General features: G+C 41.0%; 3 protein-coding genes across 21 annotated transcripts in view; 2 read left to right on the plus strand and 1 right to left on the minus strand.

Moving 5' to 3' along the window:
* Positions 1 to 3595, plus strand: part of baz2ba (bromodomain adjacent to zinc finger domain, 2Ba) — a 65974-nt gene extending 62379 nt beyond the window's left edge. For all 13 annotated transcript variants that reach the window (XM_071488794.1, XM_071488791.1, XM_071488796.1 and 10 more), the window contains 5 exons: positions 241 to 376; positions 458 to 604; positions 1209 to 1510; positions 1805 to 1948; positions 2125 to 3595. In XM_071488794.1, coding sequence (XP_071344895.1) covers positions 241 to 376; positions 458 to 604; positions 1209 to 1510; positions 1805 to 1948; positions 2125 to 2281 — 886 coding nt within the window. In that variant the 3' untranslated portion in view covers positions 2282 to 3595. The remainder of the gene's footprint in view (positions 1 to 240; positions 377 to 457; positions 605 to 1208; positions 1511 to 1804; positions 1949 to 2124) is intronic.
* Positions 3596 to 5233: 1638 nt separating this feature from the next.
* wdsub1 (WD repeat, sterile alpha motif and U-box domain containing 1) lies at positions 5234 to 24335 on the plus strand. 6 transcript variants are annotated; one of them, XR_011692616.1, is made up of 16 exons: positions 5240 to 5366; positions 6725 to 7136; positions 7594 to 7781; positions 8787 to 8873; positions 9517 to 9610; positions 10622 to 10655; positions 10777 to 10817; positions 13061 to 13167; positions 13316 to 13333; positions 13738 to 13764; positions 14126 to 14305; positions 15645 to 15779; positions 15921 to 16169; positions 19630 to 19771; positions 20790 to 20841; positions 22286 to 22409. XR_011692616.1 is itself a non-coding variant. In XM_071488808.1 (13 exons), exons 2-13 carry the CDS (start codon positions 6739 to 6741, stop codon positions 16070 to 16072), a joined length of 1461 nt encoding a protein of 486 aa, XP_071344909.1. In that variant the 5' UTR covers positions 5234 to 5808; positions 6725 to 6738; the 3' UTR covers positions 16073 to 17161. The 6 variants fall into 6 exon arrangements, 4 of the variants coding, with proteins under 4 accessions (XP_071344909.1, XP_071344910.1, XP_071344908.1 ...); XR_011692617.1 differs by lacking the exons at positions 20790 to 20841; positions 22286 to 22409 and adding an exon at positions 24209 to 24335; XM_071488808.1 differs by lacking the exons at positions 19630 to 19771; positions 20790 to 20841; positions 22286 to 22409 and having other exon boundaries at positions 5234 to 5808; positions 15921 to 17161.
* Positions 16978 to 26516, minus strand: part of LOC139627743 (protein TANC1-like) — a 33032-nt gene continuing 23493 nt past the window's right edge. For both annotated transcript variants that reach the window (XM_071488806.1, XM_071488805.1), the window contains exons 14-29: positions 26094 to 26294; positions 25737 to 25840; positions 25476 to 25584; positions 24932 to 25054; positions 24597 to 24833; positions 24147 to 24356; positions 23845 to 23926; positions 22483 to 22616; positions 22273 to 22396; positions 22007 to 22182; positions 21366 to 21498; positions 20936 to 20965; positions 20760 to 20851; positions 20455 to 20601; positions 19324 to 19424; positions 16978 to 19176 (exon numbers count right to left, since the gene is read on the minus strand). In XM_071488806.1, the coding sequence (XP_071344907.1) occupies positions 17805 to 19176; positions 19324 to 19424; positions 20455 to 20601; positions 20760 to 20851; positions 20936 to 20965; positions 21366 to 21498; positions 22007 to 22182; positions 22273 to 22396; positions 22483 to 22616; positions 23845 to 23926; positions 24147 to 24356; positions 24597 to 24833; positions 24932 to 25054; positions 25476 to 25584; positions 25737 to 25840; positions 26094 to 26294 (3375 nt within the window). In that variant the 3' untranslated portion in view covers positions 16978 to 17804. The remainder of the gene's footprint in view (positions 19177 to 19323; positions 19425 to 20454; positions 20602 to 20759; positions 20852 to 20935; positions 20966 to 21365; positions 21499 to 22006; positions 22183 to 22272; positions 22397 to 22482; positions 22617 to 23844; positions 23927 to 24146; positions 24357 to 24596; positions 24834 to 24931; positions 25055 to 25475; positions 25585 to 25736; positions 25841 to 26093; positions 26295 to 26516) is intronic.

Consider the following 26516-nt stretch of genomic DNA (forward strand, 5'->3'; position numbering starts at 1 on the left):
AATGTCCCCTTAACATGACAAAATCAGTGTGTACCCCTCCCCAGCGCCCTACACTTCTAAAATCCTCATGCCTGTCTCTGCACAGCTGGAGCTCTTTATGGTCTGCTGTCTCGTTGGCGGCTGGTTCAACTGATACAGTCTACTGCTTTGTGTGTGTGTACATTCGCCCACATATTCACATGTATGTGTGCGTTTTTGTTTCTCATCACCTTCCCATCATTCCTCATTATCTTCTCCCAGTGGTGAGGAGGAGGTGGCCCATGGTATGAAGGTGTGGAGGAAGGCCCTGAGTGAAGTACGCAGTGCTGCCCAGTTGGCCATGTGTATCCAGCAACTGCAGAAGTCTATCGCCTGGGAGAGGTCCATCATGAAAGTGGTGAGCAAGAGATAAAAAAGAACCACAGCTTTATTAAGGAAGTGTATCCTTGTGTTTTAATGAATGGCTCTTGTTTTGTAGTACTGTCAGATGTGCAAGAAGGGGGATAATGAGGACCTCCTCCTGCTGTGTGACGGTTGTGACAAAGGCTGCCACACTTACTGTCACAAACCCAAGATCACCAGTATCCCAGAGGGAGACTGGTACTGCCCGGCCTGCATATCCAAGGTATCAGAGCCTTTTATAATGCACTGTCGTCTGAGCAGTGTTCACTCAAAATCCAGCAATTTTAATGCTATCTTTAATGCTTTCTTTTATTTAATTTTTAGGGCTTTTTAGGCCATTATTTGTAAGTGGACTGTAGAGAGATGAGAGAATATAAGGGGGGAGAGACAAAGATGGAGAGAGATGTTTAGTGTATAGTATATCTTATGCATCATAACCACTAGGTCATCAGGACATCACTTACTCAAAAAAATCTCATCAGCTGCAGGGATTTTACATTTCCCCTGAAGTTTAATTGTATTTCCTCTCTCTTTTTATTGTCTACAGCATGGATTTGGCAATAATCCCATTAAGTGACAATAAAACTTGCTATTCATATTCATACTCTGAGAAGCTGGAAAAAAAATGTTTTTTTTGCAAGCCTTACAGAATGTTTTTATGTAGATGCAGGTTGATAATAAATAATATTGCGAGTGTAATATATGACAAATTGATCTGATATTTTCGAAAAGGCCAACATTAGTATGATAAATTGGTCTATGTGGACACTATACTATGAGTTTTAATTGCATCAGATCTCAGATAATGTATTGTTTACTCTGTACAGGCAAGTGGTCCATCCCCCAAAAGCAAAAAGCCTCCAAGCAAACCAGTAGTATCCAGTGGAGGAGGTGGCAAGAAAGGTGGAGAGGCGAAGAAGAATGGGAAGCAGACAGGTAACGGGGAAGTATCAGAGGAAGACTCAGCCAGCGCCAGCAGCACACCCAAGAAAGGAGCAAAAGACACCAGCAGGAAGAGGAAAACAGAGGAGACCTCACCTGCTCTGCCGGCAGCCAGTCAGGAGAGCCCTGTTTGTGTGAAGCGAGCCAAAACGGCTAGAGACAACAACAGGGACTTGGGATTATGCAGGTATGTGCCCACAGCTTGCTCATACTTGTCTTTCTGTTGAATTCTTCATTTATTAATCACCATCTTGTAAACAGTTCTACAGTTGCTGCTGTTGACTGTAGGATTGTATCAGTTACAGGGAGCCGATGTGTTTTCACTTTATAGTTTGATATCCAGGGCTTCTTCCCTAACAAATAAAGTTTGCAGACTGTTTCTAACTGTGTGTGTGTGTGTGTGTGTGTGTGTGTGTGTGTGTGTGTGTGTGTGTGTGTGTGTGTGTGTGGTTTTTTCTCTGTGTATTTGTGTGTGCTACAGGGTACTCCTTGCTGAGCTGGAGCGGCATCAGGATGCATGGCCTTTCCTCACACCCGTCAACCTGAAATCGGTCCCTGGCTACAAGAAGGTCATCAAGAAACCGATGGACTTCTCCACCATACGTGAGAAGCTTGTGAGCAGCCAGTGAGTCCCCATCGTCTCTGTTTGTTCTTTTTCTGCTAAAAGCTTTCAGGGCCTTTGCACAGAATTTAAAGTCAGAGTGAGAGTGTTTTTCTGGGAATAAGTTTTATGGCACAGTGTGCGTGATATATCAGCTACATGTTGTGGTTCCTCACCTTAAATTTTTTGCTTTATTTCAGGTATCAAAACCTGGAGACTTTCATCATTGACGTCAACTTGGTGTTTGATAACTGCGAAAAATTCAATGAAGACAATTCAGACATTGGTCGAGCTGGCCATAACATGAGGAAGTTCTTCGAGAAGCGCTGGACTGAGCTTCTGAAACAAACAAACTAACAGTCTGTTCAGTTCTCTCCCCATAAAACCATTCAACTTTTCATATCGGAACACCAGGTTTTACTTTCATTTTTATTTCCTGTTGGAGAATATGGCTTTGCAGGATGGAAGAAGAAGTCAAATCCTAAATAAGGAAACCATGGTGTGCTTAAGAGAGATGTCACCTTGGAAAAAAAAAAAAAAAAAAAAAAAGTTATTACATGAGGTGCGCTGGATTTATTACAACAGGGATAAAAGCCCCAAAGAGTCCCAGAGAAATGGGGTGTTGTAGTGCAATACCATTCCCTGTCTCAGAACACTGCACTGAATGAATCCTCAACTGTCACTGATGTGTCTGCGCTAGAATACTTTCCACTACTTGTAAATAGTCTTTTGTTATTTAATCGTATTATAGTGAATGTATTTAATTTTGTAATAATTATTTATGAATCAAGGTCCACTTCATTTTCTATGAAAAGGAAGAATCATCTGAACTGCTTTGAATTAAAAAAGGAATGTGTCTTTGTGTTGTAATTTTTCTCCCAAATATCAAACAAAGCCAAGAAAAAAAAAAACTGTTTACACTGTTCAGTGCTTTGGAGCATCAGAGGACTGTATTCATTTGTTCAAACTGTAAAACTGCATTTATTTACAGGAACAGCAGAGGAACAGTTAGACAATGGTGATTCATGTGTATATACTGTTTATTAATGTCAATATTATGTCTTGTTTGGAACGATGTGTAAAAATTGTTTAAGAATATTAAGATATTGTTTATGCCTTAGAATGATTGTAGCATTCTATTTTAGTGAACGTGATGAAAACATTATCATAAATATTGTTTGTACAGTATATACATATCCTCTGCAAACACTGTGGTATCCTTAATCTTGGTAGTGCCTACCCTTCCAACAGGGGCATGTAGGGGATGTTATTGTTTTTAGTTTTCATTCTTATGACAACATTATTTTTTTATATGATTTCAATCCAACAAGGCCTCCAAAGTTGGACATTGACACAGAAATCATTCCTCACCATAGCAGAAGAAAAAAAAAAAAAAAAGGAACAACAAGCATTCAGTTATGCTTCCATGATGCATTTCCTCGTAATCTGCCACAATACAGAGGACCTAAGGCCATTTGTAACCACTGTGTTGAACCTTGCTGTGTGTTGTGGCCTGATGGAGGCAGCTAGATTTTTTTGTACCCAAGTCAAGAGTACTTGAAGTTACTTTATTTAAGATATTGTGGAATAAAAGTATCATTCTTTTGTAGGAGCTTTATTTTTCACTAGTGTGTGGCACGGACCTATTAAAAGGATGTTTTTCAACGTAAATGACTTCAACTTGTTTTATTTCAGTTCCATCCTTCACAACTACTCTTGATAGAAAATCATTGTGGTATTGTGTTATTCTTTCACATTAGAAATCATATATCAATAGGCTTTTGGGTAGCAACTAATTATTTGTTATTAGCAAGGTGACGTCTTCAGATGTCTGATTAACAGTCCAAAACAGAAACCTATTAGGTTTACTATCATAGAAGACTATTGAAACCAGAAAACATACACATTTGATAAGCTGAAACCAGAGAATATTGGCATATTCTCTAAAACAATTACTTAAAACTATTAATTGGTGATCAAAATAGTTGCCAATTATTTTTCTGTCAATCAATTAAACAATTAATACGCTAAGCACTGCAGCTCTTATAGGCATTTATGACCAAAATCTAGCCAATAAACTGGAGACTATATGGAATATTGGTATTCAAGAAATCAGATTGATGTCAATTTAAAATTGGAGTATCTAATTTTCTGTTTAGAAGGGACAAAAACAGTTTGACTAAAGGTAAAGTCTCAAAAAAGATGAGTTATAGTTTCATCTATGGTCTGGTGTAAGGAACAAGGGAACATTATTTTACATTAACTGAATTAAAAGTAAAGGAGATCTTGAAGTCTTTGTTTTCTTTATTGAACATAAAAAATAAATAAAAACAATTACACACTGTCCAGACCGGAAGTATATGGGCAGTTACACAATTTTTGTTCTTCAGGCTCCTGCACATTCAGTATGAAATTAAATAAATGTATAAATAAATAATTTGAGTAGGTCAATATTGACCTGTGTGGGAAATATATCCCTTTTAATATAATGCCCCGATTGCAGGGGGGTTCAGAGGTAATCAGACACTTGGCTACTAAATGCATCCTGGGCAGCTGTGTGTTTTTTCAGCATTAGTTCATGCTCAAAAGAGCACAGATGTGGCTCAGGGTTGACTGAGAGTTGCCATTTCGAGTGAGGTAGAGCTGTCTGTGAGGAGTGAAGAGGTGACCATTCAAGTGAAGATAATAATCAAGCTAATAAAAAAAAAAGAGATATCAAACTTGTTGGTTTGCCAAAATTAACAGTTGGTTATTTTGAAAATCATTTGCATGTTAAAGAAAAAAAAAAACCCTTCATGATGGCACAAGTCGAGTCTGCTCTCCAGGATGTAGGCAACCTCAAAGGCAACCTCAGAGGATTCACCAGAGGAAACATACTAAAAAGAAACTGGTAGAGTTATGGAGCAAAGTTCTATGGACTGATGAAACAAAAATCGACTTTTACAAAATGATGGGAACAGAACAATGTGGTAAAAAACTGGAACAGCTCATGCCCCAAAGCCACAAGCTCTTCTCTCTAATATGGATCTGTTGTAAACTTTGGACACTATGTGTTAAAAGGGATGTATCTCCCACACATCTTTCTATGTTGATGTAAACCTACTCGAATTAAAGCTGACACTTTGGGCTTTAATGTAGAATCTATTATTTCATTTCAAATTTAATGGGCTAAATCTGAGAGGCTGACGAACAGAAAATGTCTAACTTCCGGTATGGAAGTGTAACATAGCAAAAACAAAGATTACATGAGGGGGGAAAAAAATCAAAACACCATTACACACCAAATGTGTCAAATACTTAAAAGAATTTAAAAAAACACAACATAAATTAATGAATAAAATAAAAATAAATAATACGTGACGTCACCCGCATTACGTCACGGTCAGCTGTTCGAAGAGGAAGTAAACAAAACTGAAGGGAGCGGACAACACGGCGGAGAAAGGTAGAAAACACCGCTGTGGTGAGATATAGCTAACGATAGAAGCTGATTTCACTTTATTCGCCGCCTGAGTTTGTTTGCTGGACTCTTTCGCCACAGTTTGTTTCCGCGCTGGTGAATAATATTCGACAGAACAGCATGAAGCAGAAAGCTGCCTCTCGGCTCCGATGCACTTAGCTACAGTATCTCCAGCCACAGCATCCCCACGGCGTTGTAGCTGCTCGTCTGCTGTTTTTTTTTATCTAGGCCTGTTAGTGAGGAGACGTGACAGCCTAGCAAATGTTTTTTTTTTCTTTCCAGATTTAAAAAAAAATAAAAAATCCTTAGGATAGAAAAAAAACAAGGTAAACTTTATGGATTCCGATTGTTTCTTTGTTCTGCTGTTGAAGGGCTGTTCAGATTGTTAGACACATAATCTAAACTACTGTTGTGTTTAGGACTGCAAGTAAGTATTTCCATTGTCTTTGAATTTGCAGATTATTTTCTTGGTTAATTTTGTTTATAAAATGGCAGAAATGCCTTGTTGTTATACTAATTCTGCAGCCCAAGGTAACGTCAAATGTCTTGTTCTGGCCAAAACCTAAATATATTTTTTTACTATCATGTATGGTAAAGACCGACATCCAGCCTCAGCAAATGTTTTGGCATTTTGCCTTAGAAAAATTCAAAACTTGATTATCAAAATAGTTAATTTTGTATTGATCATTTCTGTTCCAAACTCCAATCAGACCTCAGTAATCAGGTCTGCAGATTTGACAAATGAAAGCAAAAAGAGTGGAGTTACTCAACGTCTAACCTGGTAAAAAATCTTTAAGAGATTTAAAACAGGCAGGCCTAACCTAGGTACTTAGTTTTAATGTTAAAGTATTAGGTATGTGCATTTCATTTATTCATCATGTAGTCATTTAACATGTCAGAAAATAGTGCAGATTGCTCATCAAAGTTTTCAAAAGCCTAAATTATTTCAAGCAACTGTTTAAACCCCCAAAATATTAAATTTATGATGTAAGTGTTGAGCATCTAGGATGCCTCACAAGAGAGCAGGCAGAGAGCTAGCTGTACGGTTTGAATCTTTACCTGCAATTTGTCTTTCAGGACTTGAAAGAGTTGATCTTACAGTCTTGGGGCTTGACTTAAGATGTAATAACAGCTCTGGTTTAGAGCAATTAATCAGGGATAAATAGGATAGAGTTATCTATTGTGTTTAGAGTTATCTATTGATGGGTGAATTAGCCATTGGAGAAAAGTGCTATATCATGTCTCAGTGAACCTGCCACTGGGTTCGGGTTTTGGGTTCAAAAGAAACACTCTTCCTGTGTATAATAATGTGAATTTTCTCATTCCCTCTGTGTGAACTTCAGGGCCGACTCTCCAAATGACGTCTCTGATTTGCACTTTACAAGACCATCGAGATGATGTCAACTGGTGTGCGTTCTCAGCCAAACTGCTGGCCACATGTTCTGGGGACAAAACTCTCAGGGTATACAACACCAGTGACTTCTCTGAGCTGTCATTCTCACCGCTGTCAGGACATGGCTACAGTGTCCACTGCTGCTGCTTCAGCCCCTGTGGACAGTTCCTTGCCTCATGTTCAACTGATGCAACCACGGTAGTCTGGTCCATGGTCACAGGTGAGATCGAGGCCGTCATGGAACATCCTGGTCGCAGCCCGGTCAGGATCTGTGCACTCTCTCCTGACTCTGCTCACCTGGTTTCTGGTGCGTCTGATGGCACCTTGGCTCTGTGGGATTTCCCCTCCAAACAGCTGCGCAGGTAAAGTGGAAAGAGTACGTCTCTCTAGAGCTGACATGATCAATCAGTTAGTTGCTCAAAAGAAAAGTTCGATCACCATTGAATTGTTTCAAATGCCAATCATTCACTATTTGCAGTCTCTCAAATGAAAGTGTTTGCTCCTCTTCTCTGTTTTAAATCACTGTAAATTGAATATCTTATCTTATGTATGAAATGTGATGGGCATTTTCACTATTTTCTGAAATTGTACAGAGAGCAAATCTTTCCACTGCAGGTCTGTTTATACAGATATACCCTACAGTTGACAAAATGAGCTGAACCCTCAATGCAAACATCTCTCCTCGCACCACTGTTTGCATTTACATGACATAATATTTATCCAGTTCCATGCGTTATTGGACTCGAAAGATGACAATAAAGCTGAATTGAACTGAAAACTGAGCTGTTAATGCGGCTGGTGTTGGTTGTGTTTGTGAAGGACCGGGGCAGTGAACGACACAACAATGGTAGCCTGCTCCTTCAGCCCCTGCAGTCAGATATTCATGACTGGCTCCACTTATGGAGACCTGCGTCTGTGGGACCTGAATATGAACCAGCTCCATGCAGAGAAGAATGCCCACGACCTGGGGGTCACCTGCTGCGCCTTTGCCCCCAGCATCCTCAGTGGTAAGAACCATTGCCAGAGTGAGGAGATCAGAAGAATGACATCTGAGGATCTTAAAACTTGGAATGTAAATACCTTTGGTGAAACTGCCTCATGTCTCATTATTACAAAGTTTGACCGAGATATGCACAGAGGCACAGTGGTGCAAGAAATTCTTTACTCAAGTATTAACTCACTTAATCTGAAAGGTAACTAATTTATATCTGCCAAAGAAATGCAGTCAGGAAAAAGACTAAACAGAAAACTGCAGTGTGAAGTGCACAGTATGTGCTCAAGTTTCCATTTGCATATCTGTCAGCATATTCACTGATTATACTCAGCCCACTGCTGTGATCAGCTGGGTTTTGCATGAAGATAGTTTCCTAGTCACCTAGTTACAGTGCATACTGTCATATTATTATTAAAACAAATATTTTATACACATTCTATGAAATGCTTGTAGAATTTAATTGATTAGTCGCTTAACTGATTAATTGATCAACAGATGATAAATCAGCAACAATTTTGATAGTTGTTAATCATTTTAGACATGATAGTAAGAATAAATTTCATTAGGTTTTGGACAAAACAAACATCTGACGTTACCTTCAGCTGTGGTAATCTATGATGAACATTTTTTTTGCTATTTTCTGACGTTTAATAGACAAACAATTGGTCGGTTAATCAAGAGAATAATCAGCAGAAATAATCAATAATGAAGATAAGTTATTTCCAGCCCTAGATGGTAGTAGAGGATATGACACATTACTGTAATCATCAACCACTCTCTAAGCTTTGACAAAATCACATCAGTGGTGTCAGTGATGTTGTGTGTGATGAACAGATACAGTAAATGGAGCACAGCTGATCTGTTTGGTCTAATTTCACTATAGGGAACTATAACACCTACCTAATGGTTGCCTTACATCAAGGCTAATTGTTGTTTGTGAATGATCAAGCACAGTTTGTGAATTGTTTGGTATCACACAATGTTTTTTTTGCTTGTTTGTCTTTGTCTTTTACTGTAGGTGGTCAAGTTGTACAGTTTCGTCTGGCATCCTGTGGCCAAGACAGTCTCCTGAAGATCTGGGCCATTAACAGGTTCAGCTCTGGAGGTAGAGAGACATTACCGGTCTGTGCTGGAGGATTCCTCTCTCTCTCTATCCCATGCTATCCTCTCTGTCATTATTGTAACATCCTGTGGACGTAAGCTAAGATTATTAACCTTTGTATATAGTTAACAAGTGCAGCTGTACAAAGCAGAATTTGACCATTGTTTTATTATGTATGAGGTGTTGTTATACTCTGAACAATGTATAATTCAAGACATGGATCTGTTGGAGAAACTCCACTCTGCACATGCAGTAGTTGTAGTCTGACATCTATATTTTATTATAATAATATTGTAATGTCTTTTAGCACCACAGTATAAAGACAAATCACTAGCTGCCAGTCCAAGCCTTTTTTGTTTGTGTTTTTCACACTATGAAATGCTTGTATATTGCCACATATTTAGCAGATGAAATGTTCTCACTTTTCTGCATACAGTGGCTTCCATCCTTTTTTTTCTATAGCCATTTTGGAAGCCTTTTCCCATGTTCTTTGTGGATTTTTATGAAGGTGATTTCACTGAAAGCACAGTCCAACCTTTATCCAGAAACAGTTCCACCTGCATTATGTTCTTCTGGTCAGTTTGACATCACTAAGTGAGAATATTTGACTCATTTGTGTGTATAACTCCAGTTCTCTCTCTCACAGCCTATAAGATGCAGCTCCTGCACACATTAACTGGCCAGTCAGCTCCAGTCCTCTCCTGTGCGTATTCCTCAGATGGGCAGCTGCTTGTGTCTGGGTAAGATTGTAAGTTTAAGAAGGCATACTAGGGGTTTTGACCCCCATACAGTTTGCCTATAGCGTTCAATTCTGTCATCCATTTTCTGAAGAGCACCTAAAGCCTTAGGCCTTTAGATATCACCTTGTGTCCATGCCAGTGTTTTATGAAAATCATCGTGCAGAGACTTGAAATTTGTTTGAAGAAGGTAATCTATCACAGTGCTCTTTACTTTTTGTCCAAGTCATGTTAATATTGCGCTGCAATGTTATTTTGAAGAGTGAAGTAGTGACTATTGCAGCTGGACACATTGTTCCAAGTCCTGGTGGCTGTTCAGTAAATAGTGCACAGGCTGATGGTTTTGCAGCCATCTCTTAAAATTTCACATATTGAAGCCTTTTTGAAATCTTGCATGGAAATGTTTTTAAAAACTGTGTCTGCTCAGAACTGCATTATCAAACAACAATGATATAACTGACATTAACAGGCAAAATGACGAACATCTATTTATCTTTTTAAAGCAAGTTTTAAGGACATTTTAAACTACCAGCTGCCAAGAGGGTAAGAATCTAAATCTCCAGACAAGTAAATTATATACAAATCGTGTTTGACGGGATAAAAAGATGCACACCCACCTGTATGTTCCTTTACGAGACACATTTAAAGGATTTCTAAGCATCCTGATTCCCTCAAGGAAACTCACATTGATATAGTTGCAAGCCATATGCTAAATATATTTTACATCACTCTCTTGATATTAAATAGATCAGTATCCATGTCTTGATCTATGTCGGATCAAGAGACTGGTGTGAAATATAGATTCTTGCCTGGACATTTAAGTAGGCCACCCTCGACACAAATATGAGAGTGCAGTACTTCAAAGGAACCACTAGAGGGAGACATAGATTGCTTTATATCTCAATGAGTGAATGTATATGTGTGTGAACATGTTGTACCCACAGATTGTACCATGTAGTTGGTTTATTAAAACATTGCTGACATAGCTGCATTTTTATCTTTTATTTCCTTCAGCTCTGTGGACAAAACCGTTACAGTCTATGACGCTGTAAGTATCCCTCCTTTATGATTTACTCAGTAGTTCTAGACTTTACTATAGACTTCAGCTATATACTGCTCCATTCATAACATTCATATTTTGCTGTGTGCAACACTTTGTCTGTTTGCAGAAAAATGCAGTTTTGCTTTACACACTGAACCAGCATGAGAGGTAAATACTCACTTATATTTATGTAGTTTTGTTTACTGGATTGTCTCATTGAGTGCCAGACAGAATATTGTCTGTATGGTTAGTGCTGTGCAATTTTTTTATTTTAACAAATTTCTTACAATGGGATATTTTGGTGTTAATGTCTAAAAGAACAAGAAGATACATTTTAATATAATCACAATGTAAGATCTTGAAAATTTTAAACTGTATTTATTCAAATCTACAAATTTATTTTTCTGGTAAAATGCTAAAAAAAATTAGAAATCAATTGGATGAACAGTTTAAATGACCTCTGTGTCATTTGTAAGGTCAGAATTATTCTAACATGCTCATGATGGGATAATTCTGTGATCATTCAGTAAATATTTATTTTGTCCATTTTGCCTTGTTTATACTGCACCACTTATACACTTGATGTTGTTTGTTCAAAAACCATAAAAGGGGCCTTTCATACAGTCTCTCTGGAATCTGGTGGTAACCCTTCTGTTCGGAAATATACACAAGTTCAGTCTGTCTTTAATATCCATATTTCTGGGAAAAATCCACTGCACACTTAAAAAACAAAACTATTGGTTGTATATTCTGCACCTCTGGATAATTCCTACAGATAATGATTTGATGAGACTTCACACTGCAACATTTTCAGACTAGTTCTAGTAAGCCTCCAGCCAGGGTCACAGGCATTATGTTTTTTTAGGTTGTCCATCCGTACGTCCATCCCATTCTTGTGAATGTGATATCTCAATAGCGCCTTGAGGGAATTTCTTCAAATTTGGCACAAACATTGGACTAAAGAATGAACTGATTAGATTTTGGTGGTCAAAGGTCACTGTGACCTCACAAAACACGTTTGTGGCCGTAAATCCAATTCATATGCTAGGTGTGACACAATTTAACAACGTCTGACAGGATAAAATGATGACATTTTATATCCAAATGAGCAAAGGTCAACTTCACTGTGACATCATAATGTTCTGCAAAAACACATCTGGTCATTATTCAATGCTGTAACTCAGGAAGGTGAGATTGTGACCATATTTCCTGCAACTTGGCTGGTTGGTGGAGGCATACAACTGTGAGGCAGTAATTCTAGTTAGTTTTGATATTAAAAATTATTACGGTGAATAAAAACATGCAGTAAACATAAATGAGCTCAACATTGACCCGCTCATTTACAATTGGATATCAGTTGTAGAGAAGGCAGAGACACCGAATAAAGTACTGTCAGTAGACTGTGATGCAGTGTGGTCATTCTGCATTTTTAAAAAAAGGAAGGACTGCTCTCGCTACATCTCTCCCCTTAAACATGCACGTACATGCAGCTGAACGATCACACTTACAAGCTATTTATACGTTCCTTCAGCCACCTGTGATTGAAAGGCAGCGAGCGCGCTTCCTTTCAGTGGGGCAAATGAAAGTGATTTAGAGAAATCACGAACTGAAGTGGAAGTAGACAAGAAGGTGGGAGAAAGTGGATAAATGCTGAAAAAAAGAATCAGAACACTTGACAAAATGCCTCCAGGAAACTCTTTTGACTTCAGACAAACTGATAATTTAACGGTGTGAGAGAATTTTGAGGTTAGGTTTTCTGCATGCCGTTCTCTCAATTCTTGCTGGAGGTTTTAGAAACTTTGTCTGAAGCCAACTAGCTTTTGTGGATCAACATTTCTGAGCAATCCAGCTTAGGCTTTAGAGAGATTGTCCTCATTAACGTTGCCTTGACTTTCTTGAATCTACTGAAAATTCAATTTTAATCCTTATTTAGATCTTAATGCAGCCTTTTGACGTAGTAAGCCATCAGTGAATTGACCCTCTGATGGAGAACATTTCCATCACTGCTACATATTCAGGTCTGGTATCGATCTGTAGTGCCTACCTTTTAACCCTTTAAGAGCTGAACTGTGGCCTCAGATCTTCAGGCGGGGCTACAAAGCTCAGGACTAAGATTTGGGACTTTTGGCTGCAGTTTTTGGATGCTTTGAATGGACATGCATGCTTAAGTTACTTCAACTTACTTTAACAGATTCGGCTTTAATTGCTGTTTTTATTATAGCAGTTTTACATTTTTCTTCCCATCAGCCCTCTCGCATTTTTTAAATTCATATATAAGCACTAAGCCTTTTGCCTTTTGATTCATGAATCCCTTTTTAGTCCTTTTAAGTCTTTTTTGTTCCCATACAGAGAAAGTTATACCCAATCGTTAACAGAACCAACATTCAGGTGATTACTGTTGTCTGCTTTAGGTACGTGACAGCATGTTCCTTCTCTCCAACTTCACCACTAATTGCTACAGGATCAATGGATAAGACTGTAAACATCTGGAGGCTGGAGGATGGATGCAATGGCCATGGTGGGAAAAACAGAAACACACACACACACACACACACACACACACACACACACACACACATCTACTCTGATGATTAATTACATCTCTTATGTCTTGTCATCTATTTTTGTGTCTTCCTCCTTTGCTGCATCTTGTGTCCGACGGAAAGGCGGGAAGTCATTGCCTGGTTAGTTTTCTTTTTAACTTAAATTCTGTTTTTTATACTTGGGGGAAAAAAAGGGAAAGAGTTGCTTTTACAACAACACTTAAGTGGACACAGCAACCAAAGCTCTGAAAATCAGAAAATCTGCAGAAAATCTTTAAGATGCTGTATATATATTCTAGTAAATATGGCTATTCTAAGAAAGACAGTTGCAGTCCTGTTGGAAGAGTGGCACCTAACCTCAGTGTGATTAGTTTTTATCCCGTCATGTGCAAGATTTGTGTCATCCTGTGGTGAAGGACGCAGGTGTTGTGTACAAGAGTTCTCACTTTTCCTTATTCACTCTCCGTTCTCAAGTGCTGCAGGTTTTCTCAAAGATTGCATCGCATTGCTCATGTTACAGTCACTGACTCCTTTTTGTGTTTCAGAGGAGTCTGCTCTGACATCAAATGAAGGTAGGAAAAAAGAAAATGGGCTGTACTGTGTAGTGTATTACACTGGGGTACCTATTAAGAGTGTAGTAAAAATCTGTAAATGAGACACCACTCCTCATACACTATGTGCACAAAAAAATTCTTTTGGCGTAATTAGGAATGACCACGTGATTAGCAGCAGTTCGGTCTTGCATTTCTGACTGCAAGCTCCTTTTCACCTTTTAGTTTCATCTTGTGTCAATGAAAATGTCGATGAACAACCTCCAGATGTTTATTTATATCATTATACAAGCCGTGCTTGCCGCAGGCCCCTAATCAATAATTAGTCAGCAGGATTGCACCTGTCAAGGACTGACCGTCTTTATTTGACTCAACCTCTCAGGGAGAACCTCAGCAGGCCGATTGAAGCTGCTGGTCACTGATTGGTCGGAGGAGGATGTGTCAGAGTGGCTGGTGGAGGAAGGCCTTGAGCGATTGGTTGACAAATTCAGGGCCAACAACATAGACGGGACGGAGCTGCTCAGTCTCACCAAGGAAACACTGGCGTCAGAGCTGCTCATAGGTGAGGAGGACAAACATCACACTCAGCTCAGCGAGTGCAATGCTGCTTCTTCAGTCCCCCCGTTCTGTCATAGTCCTAATGCCTTCTCTGTCCAGAATAATCAACAGTAAGAATATAAACCCAGTCTTACTGGTATTACACGGCTGCGCTCTTGTGAGAATGAATATAGACGTGTGGATTAGGATTTTTGTACCTATTTACATGGATAAAACATGGCCCATTGAATTAAAATAAGTGTGAAGGAATGAATGAATGTTGATGGGGGTTTTACTGAACAAGATTACATAATATTAGGCTGCACTGGAAAAGCACTCAACTTTGGGGTTTCAGCAGTTCTGACTTTAATCTGGAGCACTTCATCAGTTACATAACCCAATCTCTAAAACAGTATTTCCCATAAGGTATAAAGTAGATTTACACCTAATATCATTTGGCCTTCTTTGTTATTTCCAAGTCTTGTCAGATACTTTTTTTTTTCCTGGAATTTTCTTTTTTTTCCGTAAGAAGTTCAAACACAAAGCTAAAGTAAGAGTGTTATGTTGCTGATGTCAGTCTAGGCCGGCAGTCGTTACATAGTTTTCAGCCAATGTTGGTTGTATTGCCATGCCGTCATTTCCATCCCACAGCTGCTGTCAATCACTCCTCAGTTTACACAGCTCTGGTGCTGTTCAGTGTCTGTTCACATTGTTCTGTTTTTAGTAACGTAGCATGATTCCCAACAGAACTAACTTAGAAAACAGTATTTGAGGAGCAACATGTTTTATCTGCTGCAATGAAAGAACGAGAAACAGGCATATTTTTTTTCAAAGGTGGGAGTGAAATCAATAAATGTTCTTCTCTCCTAAAGAAGCAGCATAATAAAATGAAACCGAATGTACCACTAAGATTATCGGGGGGGGGTCTACAAAGTGTTTTATGTTCAGCTGTAGTTAATGCTTTATTCTGTGTGGTCAATTAGTTTCAATGAATGCCTCTGATTTCTCTGGCAGTCAGTTTCTGCTAATCAATGTTGCCAAAACAACAGCATTCAAACCAAATTGCAGCCGTGTGGCTGCTTAGTATTTAACTTTGAAATGGACGGACAGTCAGCAGACGTGGTCTGCTCCCCACCATGTTCACACTCACCTATGCTCACATTTGCCATCCAGGAGTGAGAAATGGAGGGATAAGAAATGCTCAGAACCTTGACATTGATGTTATTTATGTTAGTGTTTTTGGTCATTTCAACTTGTTCCGCTTGATACCCACTGGTTTCTATTACAAAGTTTAAATCACTCTATTTTTTCTGTTCCGGCACATCTCCTTATTCTCCTGCTTGTGTGTATGTTGGTGTCTGTAGAGTCTGTAGGTCTGCGCAATAAACTCCTGAGGAAGGTGGAGGATCTGAAGAGTGAGTCAGCCTGTTCAGGCATTCCTGATGAGTTCCTGTGTCCAATCACCAGAGAGCTGATGAAGGAACCAGTCATTGCTGCTGGTAAGTGATGATCAGACTCTTTCCTCTCACCACAATTTACAGATGATGACATAAGATATTAGTTACTGTCAGCTCATTAGGCACAGACTCCAAAGTTGCTTGTATACTTGTTGTATGTATACTGTGTACATTTCCCAACAGATGGCTACTCATATGAAAGGGAGGCCATCGAGAGCTGGATCAACACTAAGAACCGCACCAGCCCTATGACCAACCTCCCTTTACTGACGACTCTACTCACCCCTAACCACACCCTGAAGATGGCTATTGGCCGCTGGAAGACCAGCCACTAGCGTCTGAAACACCTCTGACTTGGTGTGCCCCAAATGTTTCACTTCAATCAGTCAGAAACCTGAATACACCGCTCACAGGGATCCCGCAGCATTACAGGTACAGGTGTGTCTGATTGTGCTCCATTTGAGACATCTGCACACTGGGGCTTTCTTTGGTGGCACTCGTTTATAAAGCTGCATTAAGCAATTTTTAAGTTCATGACAGAAAAAGTAACAGTACATTTACAACTGAATATTGATTATCAATAAAGCTAAAGAAAACTATAATTTAAAAAAAAAACTTTAATTGGGAGGCCTTTCGTTTTCTGTGCATTTTTTATTATTTATAACATTTTATGGACTGAATAACCCAAAAAACAACAGAAAACTGAGCTGTAAGTGTCTGAAAGCTACACAGAGCTACAGATTTGCAGTTGGATCAGCAGTCCTAACAACCCCTTCACATTATGGTGTGTAAGGTAGGAACCATTGCTTAATGCAGCTTTAATTGAAAATTACCAGTGCTGGTTGTCTTACTGAAAACACTCTTTGCACTGTCTGCAGTGTAACAAGTGAGCATTACATGTGTGTGTTCTTAAATTGTCTCAACATTGCAGCACTTTGCAGCTTATTTACAAACCCTAAGGGAATAGTGCATGGCCAAAGTAGTTTAGCATTTACTTCCCTATGCAAGCTAACATCCAGCATTTGATAAAATTGATGACATTAAAGACATTTTTACATTATTCAGAAATTGCGAGGTTCATATTATTATACAAGCAGTTTATTTTGATGGCTTGGTTAAATGTAAGTTAAGATAAATAAAGTTATACTGTCAAAAGACAAGACCTTGTATCCATCCATACACACTCTGAAGCTTAGGCAACATTTCATGTTTCATACTGTGAAAGAAGTAGATGTAGAAATGTAGTCCTCCATTAATGCTTTATTATACCACAATAATAATGTGGTAACATTCTGTAATCCATAGTATGACTCAAAAGGAAATATGACAACTATGGACATACAGCAGTGTAAGAAGTCTCTTAAGTTTTATATCCTTGACTGTGTAAATGCTCTCTCTGTGTCCAAATAAACCAATAAACACTTCATATGAATATGTTCTCTGCTATGCAAAAATAAATACCATATACTGTGAATATTGAAGCAATCAAGTCTCAATAGTAGATAATGACAAGAAGTTTTCAACAATCTCATGTACAGTGCTTTTTTTTTTATCAAATGTACCAAGAAAAAGAATCTCAAGTACACAAAGTATTTTCTGAAGCCTGTAATGCTGACAGTTAACCACTTACAGGGAAATATATAATCTGCAAATATAGTGTACACCGTACAAATATAAATGTTTTTTAAAAGACACTTGACAATAGAAATGGTCATATCCTGCAACTAACAGCATGAGGTTTTGTATATTCGTGCACAAAGCTTTCTCTGACTTCTATATTTGATATAATAAATTAAAAGTTGAGACAATATACTACTTATTTTTTTTAAATCCCTACTTAAGGTATGTCTGGCTTTCTTGAATACACTAGTGTAGCTGTAGACATGTAAGCAAAAGCATAGTAGCCTGAGTTGAACACTGGTTCTAGATTGTAAATGCAGTGCAGCAGCATAACTCTACAAAACAGGCTCAGGGAAGGGAGCCGTTCTCAAACCAGCCTCCCTTGCTACCTTATGTGGGACATAGTTTGTGAAAAACAGCCTGTATCTGTGCTTTAATAAACTATACTCAGACGTTAGACTCTATAAACGAGCGTTTGGGTTTGATGGGAGCCATATGCAGAGCCGGGTTGTCTCTCGTTAGGCTCGCCTGTCTGTGCCTCCCGTCAGGAAAGCGTAACTGGGAGGATGCGGTGCCTCTGGCCTCTCGCTGGTGCAGCCGCTCTCCAAACTCCCGGCTCTGCTGCTGGCTGTTGGCCTGACTTCCAGAGAGCTGCTCCTGGAAGGAGGCACGTTTGAACTCATTGTTCAACCCTTGGAACTCCATCACTGACATACTGAAACTCTCCAACCCTCCTCCTCCTCCCTGCCCCTGTCGGCCCAGGCCAGAGGTCTGCTGGCACTGGACTCGCACTGCTTTGTCCATTACTCCCATGAAGGGCCGGGGCTTTAGCTCAGGTTTTGTTTTGAAGCTGCCACTGCTCTTGATGGGGCATGGGGCATCCATCACCTGCTGCCTGCCACCGTCGGACAGATTCCCACTAGAGGCCTGGCTGGAGCTAGAGCCCCTTGATCCTGCCGTGCCCCCTCCTCCGCTTTCCCTCCTAACCTCCATACTAGAACCCAGAGCAAGGGAGAGGCCATCTAGAGCCACAGAGTGGGTGGAGAGTCTGTCGGATCCCCTGGAAAAGCTGGAGGAGCGGGGCTGGTACATCTGGAGAGGTCCAGGCGGGGAGGAGCTGCTGGGGGACATGGGGTGATAGAGCTCAGTTGGGCTGTGTCCAGAGTGTTCATTGGCTGATCCAGGACCGATGTCAATACCTAGCACCGGTGCAGGCCTCAGGGAGGTGGAAATATGTCTGCCTGGCAGAGGACTGGAGGGGCCGCACAGAGAGAGAGGCCTGCCCCCAACTCTGCTCCCTGACTGGAGGGAGTGGCAGTGGTGATGAGTCCTGCTGCCTTGGTTTTGGGTCTGCCTGTTGATAGCAGGGACAGGCTCAGGCATGTCCACAAACAGTTGGTTCTGTACATACTCCTCTTGAGGGAAACATGGCGCCTGATCTGTCAAGCCAAAGGCCACACCTCCAGGGAGAGTCCTGTTTGGAGCGTACGGATTCAGTGGCCAAAATTCTGGGCTTTTCCCACATGGCAGGCTCACCTCCTCACCTTCCTCCTTCTCTTCCTCCTTCTCTGCATCAGTCTGCTCTGTGGGGATTTGCCTCTCCAGACTTCCCTGTGAATAGACGTCTGTCTCCTCCTCTGTGCCTTGATGGTGGTGGGCGTGAGGGTCCCTGTTGTAGCCCTGTGTTGAGTTGTTGCTGGATGCCTTCTGATGATGTTTGCATTCCTCCTCTACCCGTGCAAGCAGGCGCCGGATCTCCCTGTTGGACGGAGAGAGTCGTGCTGCTTCGTGGAGGTCTGCCAGCGCTGCAGCAAACTGCCTAGGGAGCACAGAGAAAATGAACAAAGGAACTTTAAAAATACTTCATTTACAGTGCCACGGCGACATAACATCCAAGTGCAATGACTTTCCATTGAGCAAAATGATTCTGCTTCGAAATAATATACTGAATTTAATATTGTTGTACCTGCTGCTCCTCTTGGCCCGTGCTCTGGCATAATACGCTTCATAAGACCTGGGTTTGAGTTCGAGGGCTTTTGTCGCAAACTCCTCAGCTATGCCAAAATCCTGTGTTTTCAGATAGAAAAGCCTATTTAATATTTAAGTTTCAATTTCAATATTAGAGCACACAGTAAAAAAAAAATAAAAAAAAAAAAACCCTCCTTATTGCTGTGTGGTTAAGCAACTGGATTGGAAAATGTTTGCCTTGCAGAAATACTCTGAGGCCATTCCAATAAAAAATAGTGTTTGTGTTTGCATCTTCATTACACAGATCTGACGACTGAGGCTTGTTTAATGAAAGAGGCCTCATGCTGCAATCATGTTTATTGACCAGGAACAGCAAAGAGAGGCAGAGAAACAGAGCCGCTTGTTCTCCGGCAGGTTTTTACCGCTCTCATCATCACACATCTAAGGTGAATATTTAATGACACAAACACGAGGTGATTCTGTCCTTGAGAGTGCGGTCAAAATGGCAGCCTCGAATGTGAGATTGTGAACATTGCTGTTGAATGTTTAATGATGGTATCATGTAGTCTCTCCGCCGGCCCTTACTGCCTGCGTTCTGATATAATATGTGGATTTAGCCAGCCCACTTGCATGTCCACTGTAAATAACCCCCCTGTAGAGACACAGAGAAAGTGAGTGCGCTTGGTCTGCCAGAGAGAGTGACCTTATCACATCACATTATCTGCTCCATTATTCATCAGCCACAGTGACCCCAAGGATGGCATTTTTACACAGTCTGTTAGGACGTCTGTCATCACCAGGGTGGGTTCCAAACCTGGCTGCGGGCCACCCACATCTATCTCTACACTAACAGCACGCAGTTATTCATTATGTCACCACCTGCTTCCAGGTCTTACGTGTACGTTCTGTTTACCAGGGAGACATGAAACTAGATCTGAAAAGCGGAGATATTTTTACAGTGAGCTATATGGGTGCTGATGTCATCTTTTTTATGTTGGTTCAGATAAATTATATATCTTAAGGAACCATCCACCTCGCCTTGCCAGCCCTCCTGCCGTCCCCTTGGCGTCTAATAAACCGGCAGGTGTTAAATAGTGCATGAGCAGTTTGATACAGCTGTGGACCTTACATTGGTTTTCCTGCGGCAGCGGGAAAGGTTTAGATAGAGGGAGACCCGCAGGTCTTTGAGCCCTTTCAGCTCCTCTCCTTGCCCCTCACGAGGCAGCTTCCTCAGGGCATACTGGTAACGCTGGCCTGCCTCCTTCATACGTCCCTTCTGATAAACACACATGGAGAGGGGGAGAAAGAAACAGACAGGCAGGGGAAGGAAGACTAATCCATAAAAACATCTTGTTTGAAGTTTATTCAAATAAAAGGCTGCAAGGTTTGCTATGCCCTCTCAACACACAGCCCATAACATTCACCATAGCATACCTTGTAAAGCATGTTCCCTTCCTCCATCAGCTTCTGCAGCAGGATGAGAAGAATGTCTGGTTTGGAGGAAGCCATAGCCCAGGTAGCGTGACCTGATGGGGTGGTACAATAATTTATCTTTCTATTACCTGCCTCACCTTGTCTCTTTTAGTTTGTGTCTTATATAAATCATGTACCTGATCGATCATGCTGAGCCGTTCTGTAGCCTTTCCGTTGATGAAGGAGAGGGAAAGAGAGGCGAGGAGAGCATTAGAGAGGTGCATGTAAAACTGCAGGTGTTGCAGAATAGAGGGTAACAATATGCTGTATGGAAGCTAACTAGGCAAATAGAAAGTAATATGGATGCAGAGTGTGCAGGTGCAAAAGTAAAGCACAATACAAATCAATCCAAGGGGGCTGGTTCTTCATTGATCAGTTTAAGTCAGATACAAATATGATCACACTTGGTAAGTTTGATTCAACTTAATGCTAATTTTAGAGGCCGTGCTGCAGTTTGTGGAGCTGTTTTACTGTGTCGTATAATGTTAAATGGTTTTTGTTTTGACTATAAAACTCCTAGAACTGTAATTTACTGCAGGGCTGTTACGGTTAGCATGGTGTTTATACCCATCTTGGATCCTTTCTTAAGCAGTGAAGCCACGAGGGCCGGGTTCTGGCAGCCTGTCGCCCGGTCTGAACCTCTGGTACCGTTGTTGTCGGCTCTTTCCAGCACTGCTCCATGTTCCACCAGGCAATGCACCTGGCCACACACAGAATAATAACAGCATTATATACTCACACAAGTTATTAGATATTTTAATCATTAGTTGATTACACACTGCATGCAAATTTATGATCATCAGATAGTTTTAATTACTCTCCTGCTGATCAACAGATTACATGAGTGAGAGTCTAAAAATAATCAGATTGGTTTTTTTTTTTACTCCACATGAGCTGTGATTGCAAATTGACGTCCAGTGTTGCAGGGCAAATTATTATTATCTCAGTAATTATTGTTTGTTTCATTTCTAACCAGCTAAAAATGCATTGTTGTGAGACAACTATATATTTTACTTTGCTAATCATAATAATGTAATGCAACTTATTGGCACGTATAGACATGAACTGCATTCCAGCTGCAGGCAGATGAAGTACAGGCAGATGAAGTAAATGCAATTAAGAATATTTCAGATAAAGACAGATCTCTATTGTCTTTATTTTACATGGTCAATATGATCTAAACATCTAAACAACAGCATGAAACCCACTGTATCTGCATCCCCATTAAGAGCAGCCAGATCAAGAGGAGTACGTCCCTGTCTGTCTGGTTGGTTCAGGTCTGCGCCGGCCTCCACCAGAAGCTGCACAGCACTTTTCTGGCCCTTCAGACAGGCCCAGCCAAGTGCAGTCAGCCCCTCCTGATCAGCAGAGGACAGAGAGGCACCTGGGACCACAAACAACACTAATATTGTTCTACAGTTCAGATACATTCATCAAACATACTTGGATATCACTGGTGAGTGGGGACTCTCACCCTTTGACAGCAGGAGTTCAACAGTACCAGTGTGGCCCTCAGACGCAGCCAGCATCAGTGCAGTGCGACCCTGCTTGTCACCGACGTTGATGTCTGCACCTTGCTTCAGCAGCAACTCTGCAACCTGGGAAATTGAGGAAAATGATCCCAAAATGAAAAATAAAAAGACGGAACTGGTAAAATGAAGACAGTCCTGACCAGACTCCTCACCTGTGTGTGTCCATGTTTGGTGGCACTAAGCAGTGGGACCATTCCTCTGCGGTTTGGTATTTCCAGCCCTGCCCCCCGCTCCAGGAGGAACATACACATCTCCATCCTTCCTCTCCCTGCTGCCGCGCTCAGCCCTGACAGAGGGTCGGCGTAGAGATGGGATGACGAGGAGGAGGAGAAGAATATGTAATTGACACATTTAGGAGAGAAGTAGAAGCAGGAGTGAGAACCAGAAAAGACAAGACTGGCTATTTCCATAATGTATTTCATACTAACACAAGTGTTGTGGCTCTTTATGTCCGACGTTAATCTGTTGAAACTTTGCTGAAACAATGTTTTGATATTTACTGTTTTAATACAAATCTAGATATATAACCAGTACTGCAGGTCATAATTGTTCAAAGACACTTTCTCCCTCTTATTCCTCCTTCTCAACAACAAAACTGAATGAAAGGAAACAAAATACAGTTATTTCCAACTATAACTCTATAAGCTAAATAACTTGTATCCTCTTTAACTAGTCAGTGTTGCTTTGATAAACAATAGCCATTGGTGCTTTTGTTATTTTGCAAGTCCTTCAGCTAATAGAGCAGCTGGGGATAGCGGCAAGGTATTGATGCCATTCTCTAACCTCTAAGTACCCTTGATAAATAACATCATGTTTCATGCGACCACACGCCTCAGTGCACAAATCGATTGTGTAATAGCACCTTTAAAGAGGAGTTATCTCCATATTTGAGACAAAGAAAAAAAAAAGCAAAAACACTGTCCAGTTGTCTTTGTTTAGGTTGACTCTGTGCAGCTGCTCTGGTGCTCTCACTTTTTCTATCTCAGCACCAAAGGGGACTGTGTAATAGAATTATACTCTAATGGTGCTGTAGGCAGAGATACAGGCTTCATCCGACATGCTTTCAGGAAATGGACCTAACAGAATTCTGCAAGCTGCACTATCACATCTGTGTCTACTGATAAAGGTAAAACTATTACAATTGAATAACAGATGCTTTTTAGATGCTACAAAATGTGGCTGGACAAGATATTTTGTGTGATAAATGTGATGCTCCCTTTCTGCCAAAAACAAAAAACTATTTGCAATCGAATCAACTATTTGACATGAAGCAGAGCATCCTAAAAATCATAACGTAAACGTGTCTCTGAGCTCCTCATCTGTTGCATCTGTTGTAGTGTACTCCCATTTACCGTGTGTACAGGTAAGTTGGCTGCTTAATGTTTATTCATCATACAGAGCTAGAATGTGCCTGAAATACAACCCTAACGCCCTTCAGCATGACTCTAGACCCACACTGATGGACAGAAAGAGGTGAGAAAGCTAAATTTATCTGACTGATAGGAGAAATGCACCCGTTTCTCCCCAGAGAGAGTCGTGACCATCCATCTGCACTGCCAGCTGTTCATCTTTCAACTCCAGCAAGCTCTTCACCACCTGCAGGAAAACACAATTTTACAGTCCTCTGTATTGCTGGCTTGCTGTGCAAAAAGAAAACCAAAGCACCCACGGACCCTGACCACAGCAGACAGCAAAAATTGCATTTAATAAATCCTCTACATCAAGCAAGGAAGGCCACTGTGCTCTATATTAAAAAATTTATCTCAGCAGAATGTCAGAAACATTTTTGTCATTAGGACCTTGATCTGATACGTACCTGTGTGTGTCCCACACTAGCTGCAGCTGTAACCGTCTGCTGTGCTGCCTGTGTTTTCCCAGTCACAGTCTCATTGCCGTGGTGCTGCTGTGGGTCAGCGGGGATCTCTGCTCCCCAGTCCTGGCCCAGCAAGATGTTGATGATTTCTGCATGGCCCTTCAGCCCGGCATGGACCAGCGCACACTGGCCATTCTTATCAGCATGGCCCACCTGGCACAGAGGGGTACACAGAAGGACTTACAACACTGCTTGTAATACTCTGGCCTAGATCAGGCCTGTTTATGTCATGTCTCCCAGAATAGATCCTGAAACTGTGGTGAGTGTAAAACCAGGGTTGTTCAGGATATCACTGGTGTAAAGGACGCAGTGTTCTGCCATGGTGATTATGCTGGTCACGCCCTCCACGCCCAAATTTGTCTCTCTTCCTCTTTGCATAGAAATGACACTGACCTTGGCCCCTTTCTTGCAGAGCAGGCTGACGATGTCGGTATGTCCTGCAGCGGCGGCCAGACAGAGGGGCGTCATGCCGCTGTCGGTGGTCCCATCTACAGGAGCCCACATTTCAAGCAGCAGAGCTACCATCTCCACATGTCCCAGGTGGGCATGGACGGCCAGGATGGGGGCATGTCCTATCACCTCTGTGCACCAGGTCACACTAGCGCCACCTAGCATCAACAGACGACTTACCTGCAGGATAAATATAATGAATAGTATCCATATATGTATATCAGACCATGTATCTGGGTGTTTGTGTGGTTTCTTAATATAGAGTATGTGTATGTCACCTTAATGTTAGGTGTATATAGGTTCCTCAGGGAGGCCAGCGCAGCGGACAGACTGTCCGTGCTACAGCTCACCCACATGGCCTGAAGAACGCTGGAGGACACACCTGTCTTCTTACTCAGACCCTGTTAGTGTGTGAGAGTAACAGATGAATAGAGAGAGAGAGAGAGAAAGAGAGAGAAAAACAGAGAAAGAGAGAGATTAAGCTTGCTCAGATGAGATCTGTGGTGCAGAATTTGAATTGTGTCCCAGGAGAACAGCAGTACGTACGGATTTCGAGCCATGCATGCAAACAGTACAACATTCACTACACCGTGGGCGTTTATGTATATGAGTAGTGCTAATGTGTGTGGGTGATGATAGGAACAGGGGTTCACTATTATTTGTGTGTGTCTTAGTGTGTTTCTATGCAGTAATATTCAGGATCTTGTTTATGTGAAACCTTTGGGAATCGAGGAGATTCAGTAGAGGCTAGGTACAATCAGTTCCAGTCATAAACCTACATAAGAAGTTATATACAGTACATAGTATCACAGTCCAAGTTACCTTGAATATGTGAGCCTTGAGGATATGATGTCCCAGTTCCATAGTCTGCTGCCGATTCAGCTTGCCCTCCTGTCTGGAGAACATGAAGGCCAGGAGAGCGTGGCCGCTCCTGTAGACATGCATATATTCATGCATCAACCAAATTTCCAATCTTAACAAACCTTCTTCAGGATTGACACGCTATATCTTATGTCACAACTGACTTAAAGTACATGCATCTTTAGACTCTTGTGCTGTGTGACCTTTGACCTTCAGTCTCACCTGGGGTCACAGAGAAAGTCTGTGCTCTCTCCATCTGCTCTCCAAACCAGCCACTCTCTGAAGGAGGGATGACACAGCATCCGTGTACCATCCCTGCGTCTAACCTACAAACGTAAAGGATGCAGATCATTTCTTAAATGTAAAGGTAGAATACGTGACCCCGCCCCCCCTTTAACTCCTTGACTCCCAGACAGACTGTCCCTTATTGTCCATCCAGATACTCTAATTCTTTTAGATAAAGACCACTTCTAAATTTGTACGCATAAATTATTTACTTCATAGCAACACAAACACGACATTCAAACAAAAGCTTGAGTCATTATGTACCCTTCCACGCAGTCATATCAAGAGTCTTACCATGAATCCAGCCAGGCTGTCTAATCTCTGCTGGAAGTCCTTCCACTCCAGCTCCCCCCTCACACTGCCTGCATTCAGTGCCCTGAACATTTGTTCATCAGTCAGTGGGTGCAGAGACGCCAGTGCCACATTTAGCACCGGAAGTATCCGTTCAAAGACCTCTTTATCCGGAAAGCTCACACGGCACATCAGCAGGTACACCTAACAGATATTCATAAGTTAGCTTCTCACATGTTAATGAAGTTGACTGTGATGGATTTACATTTAGCCCACAACAACTTAACAAAAAAGTTAATTTTTCTAAAGTTAGTCAGAGTTTGAAATAAAATAATGACTGAATACTGTCATCTATTAAGTCTGTTTGTGACTGCACGTACACACCTAAAGTCTTGTTTGCTGAAACGTAGCTTGTCAGTGATATTT

The sequence above is a fragment of the Trachinotus anak genome, unplaced genomic scaffold, assembly GCF_046630095.1.
Source record: "Trachinotus anak isolate AG129_WGS33_773 ecotype Australia unplaced genomic scaffold, CSIRO_AGI_Tana_v1 ptg000011l, whole genome shotgun sequence".
Lineage (NCBI taxonomy): Eukaryota > Metazoa > Chordata > Actinopteri > Carangiformes > Carangidae > Trachinotus > Trachinotus anak.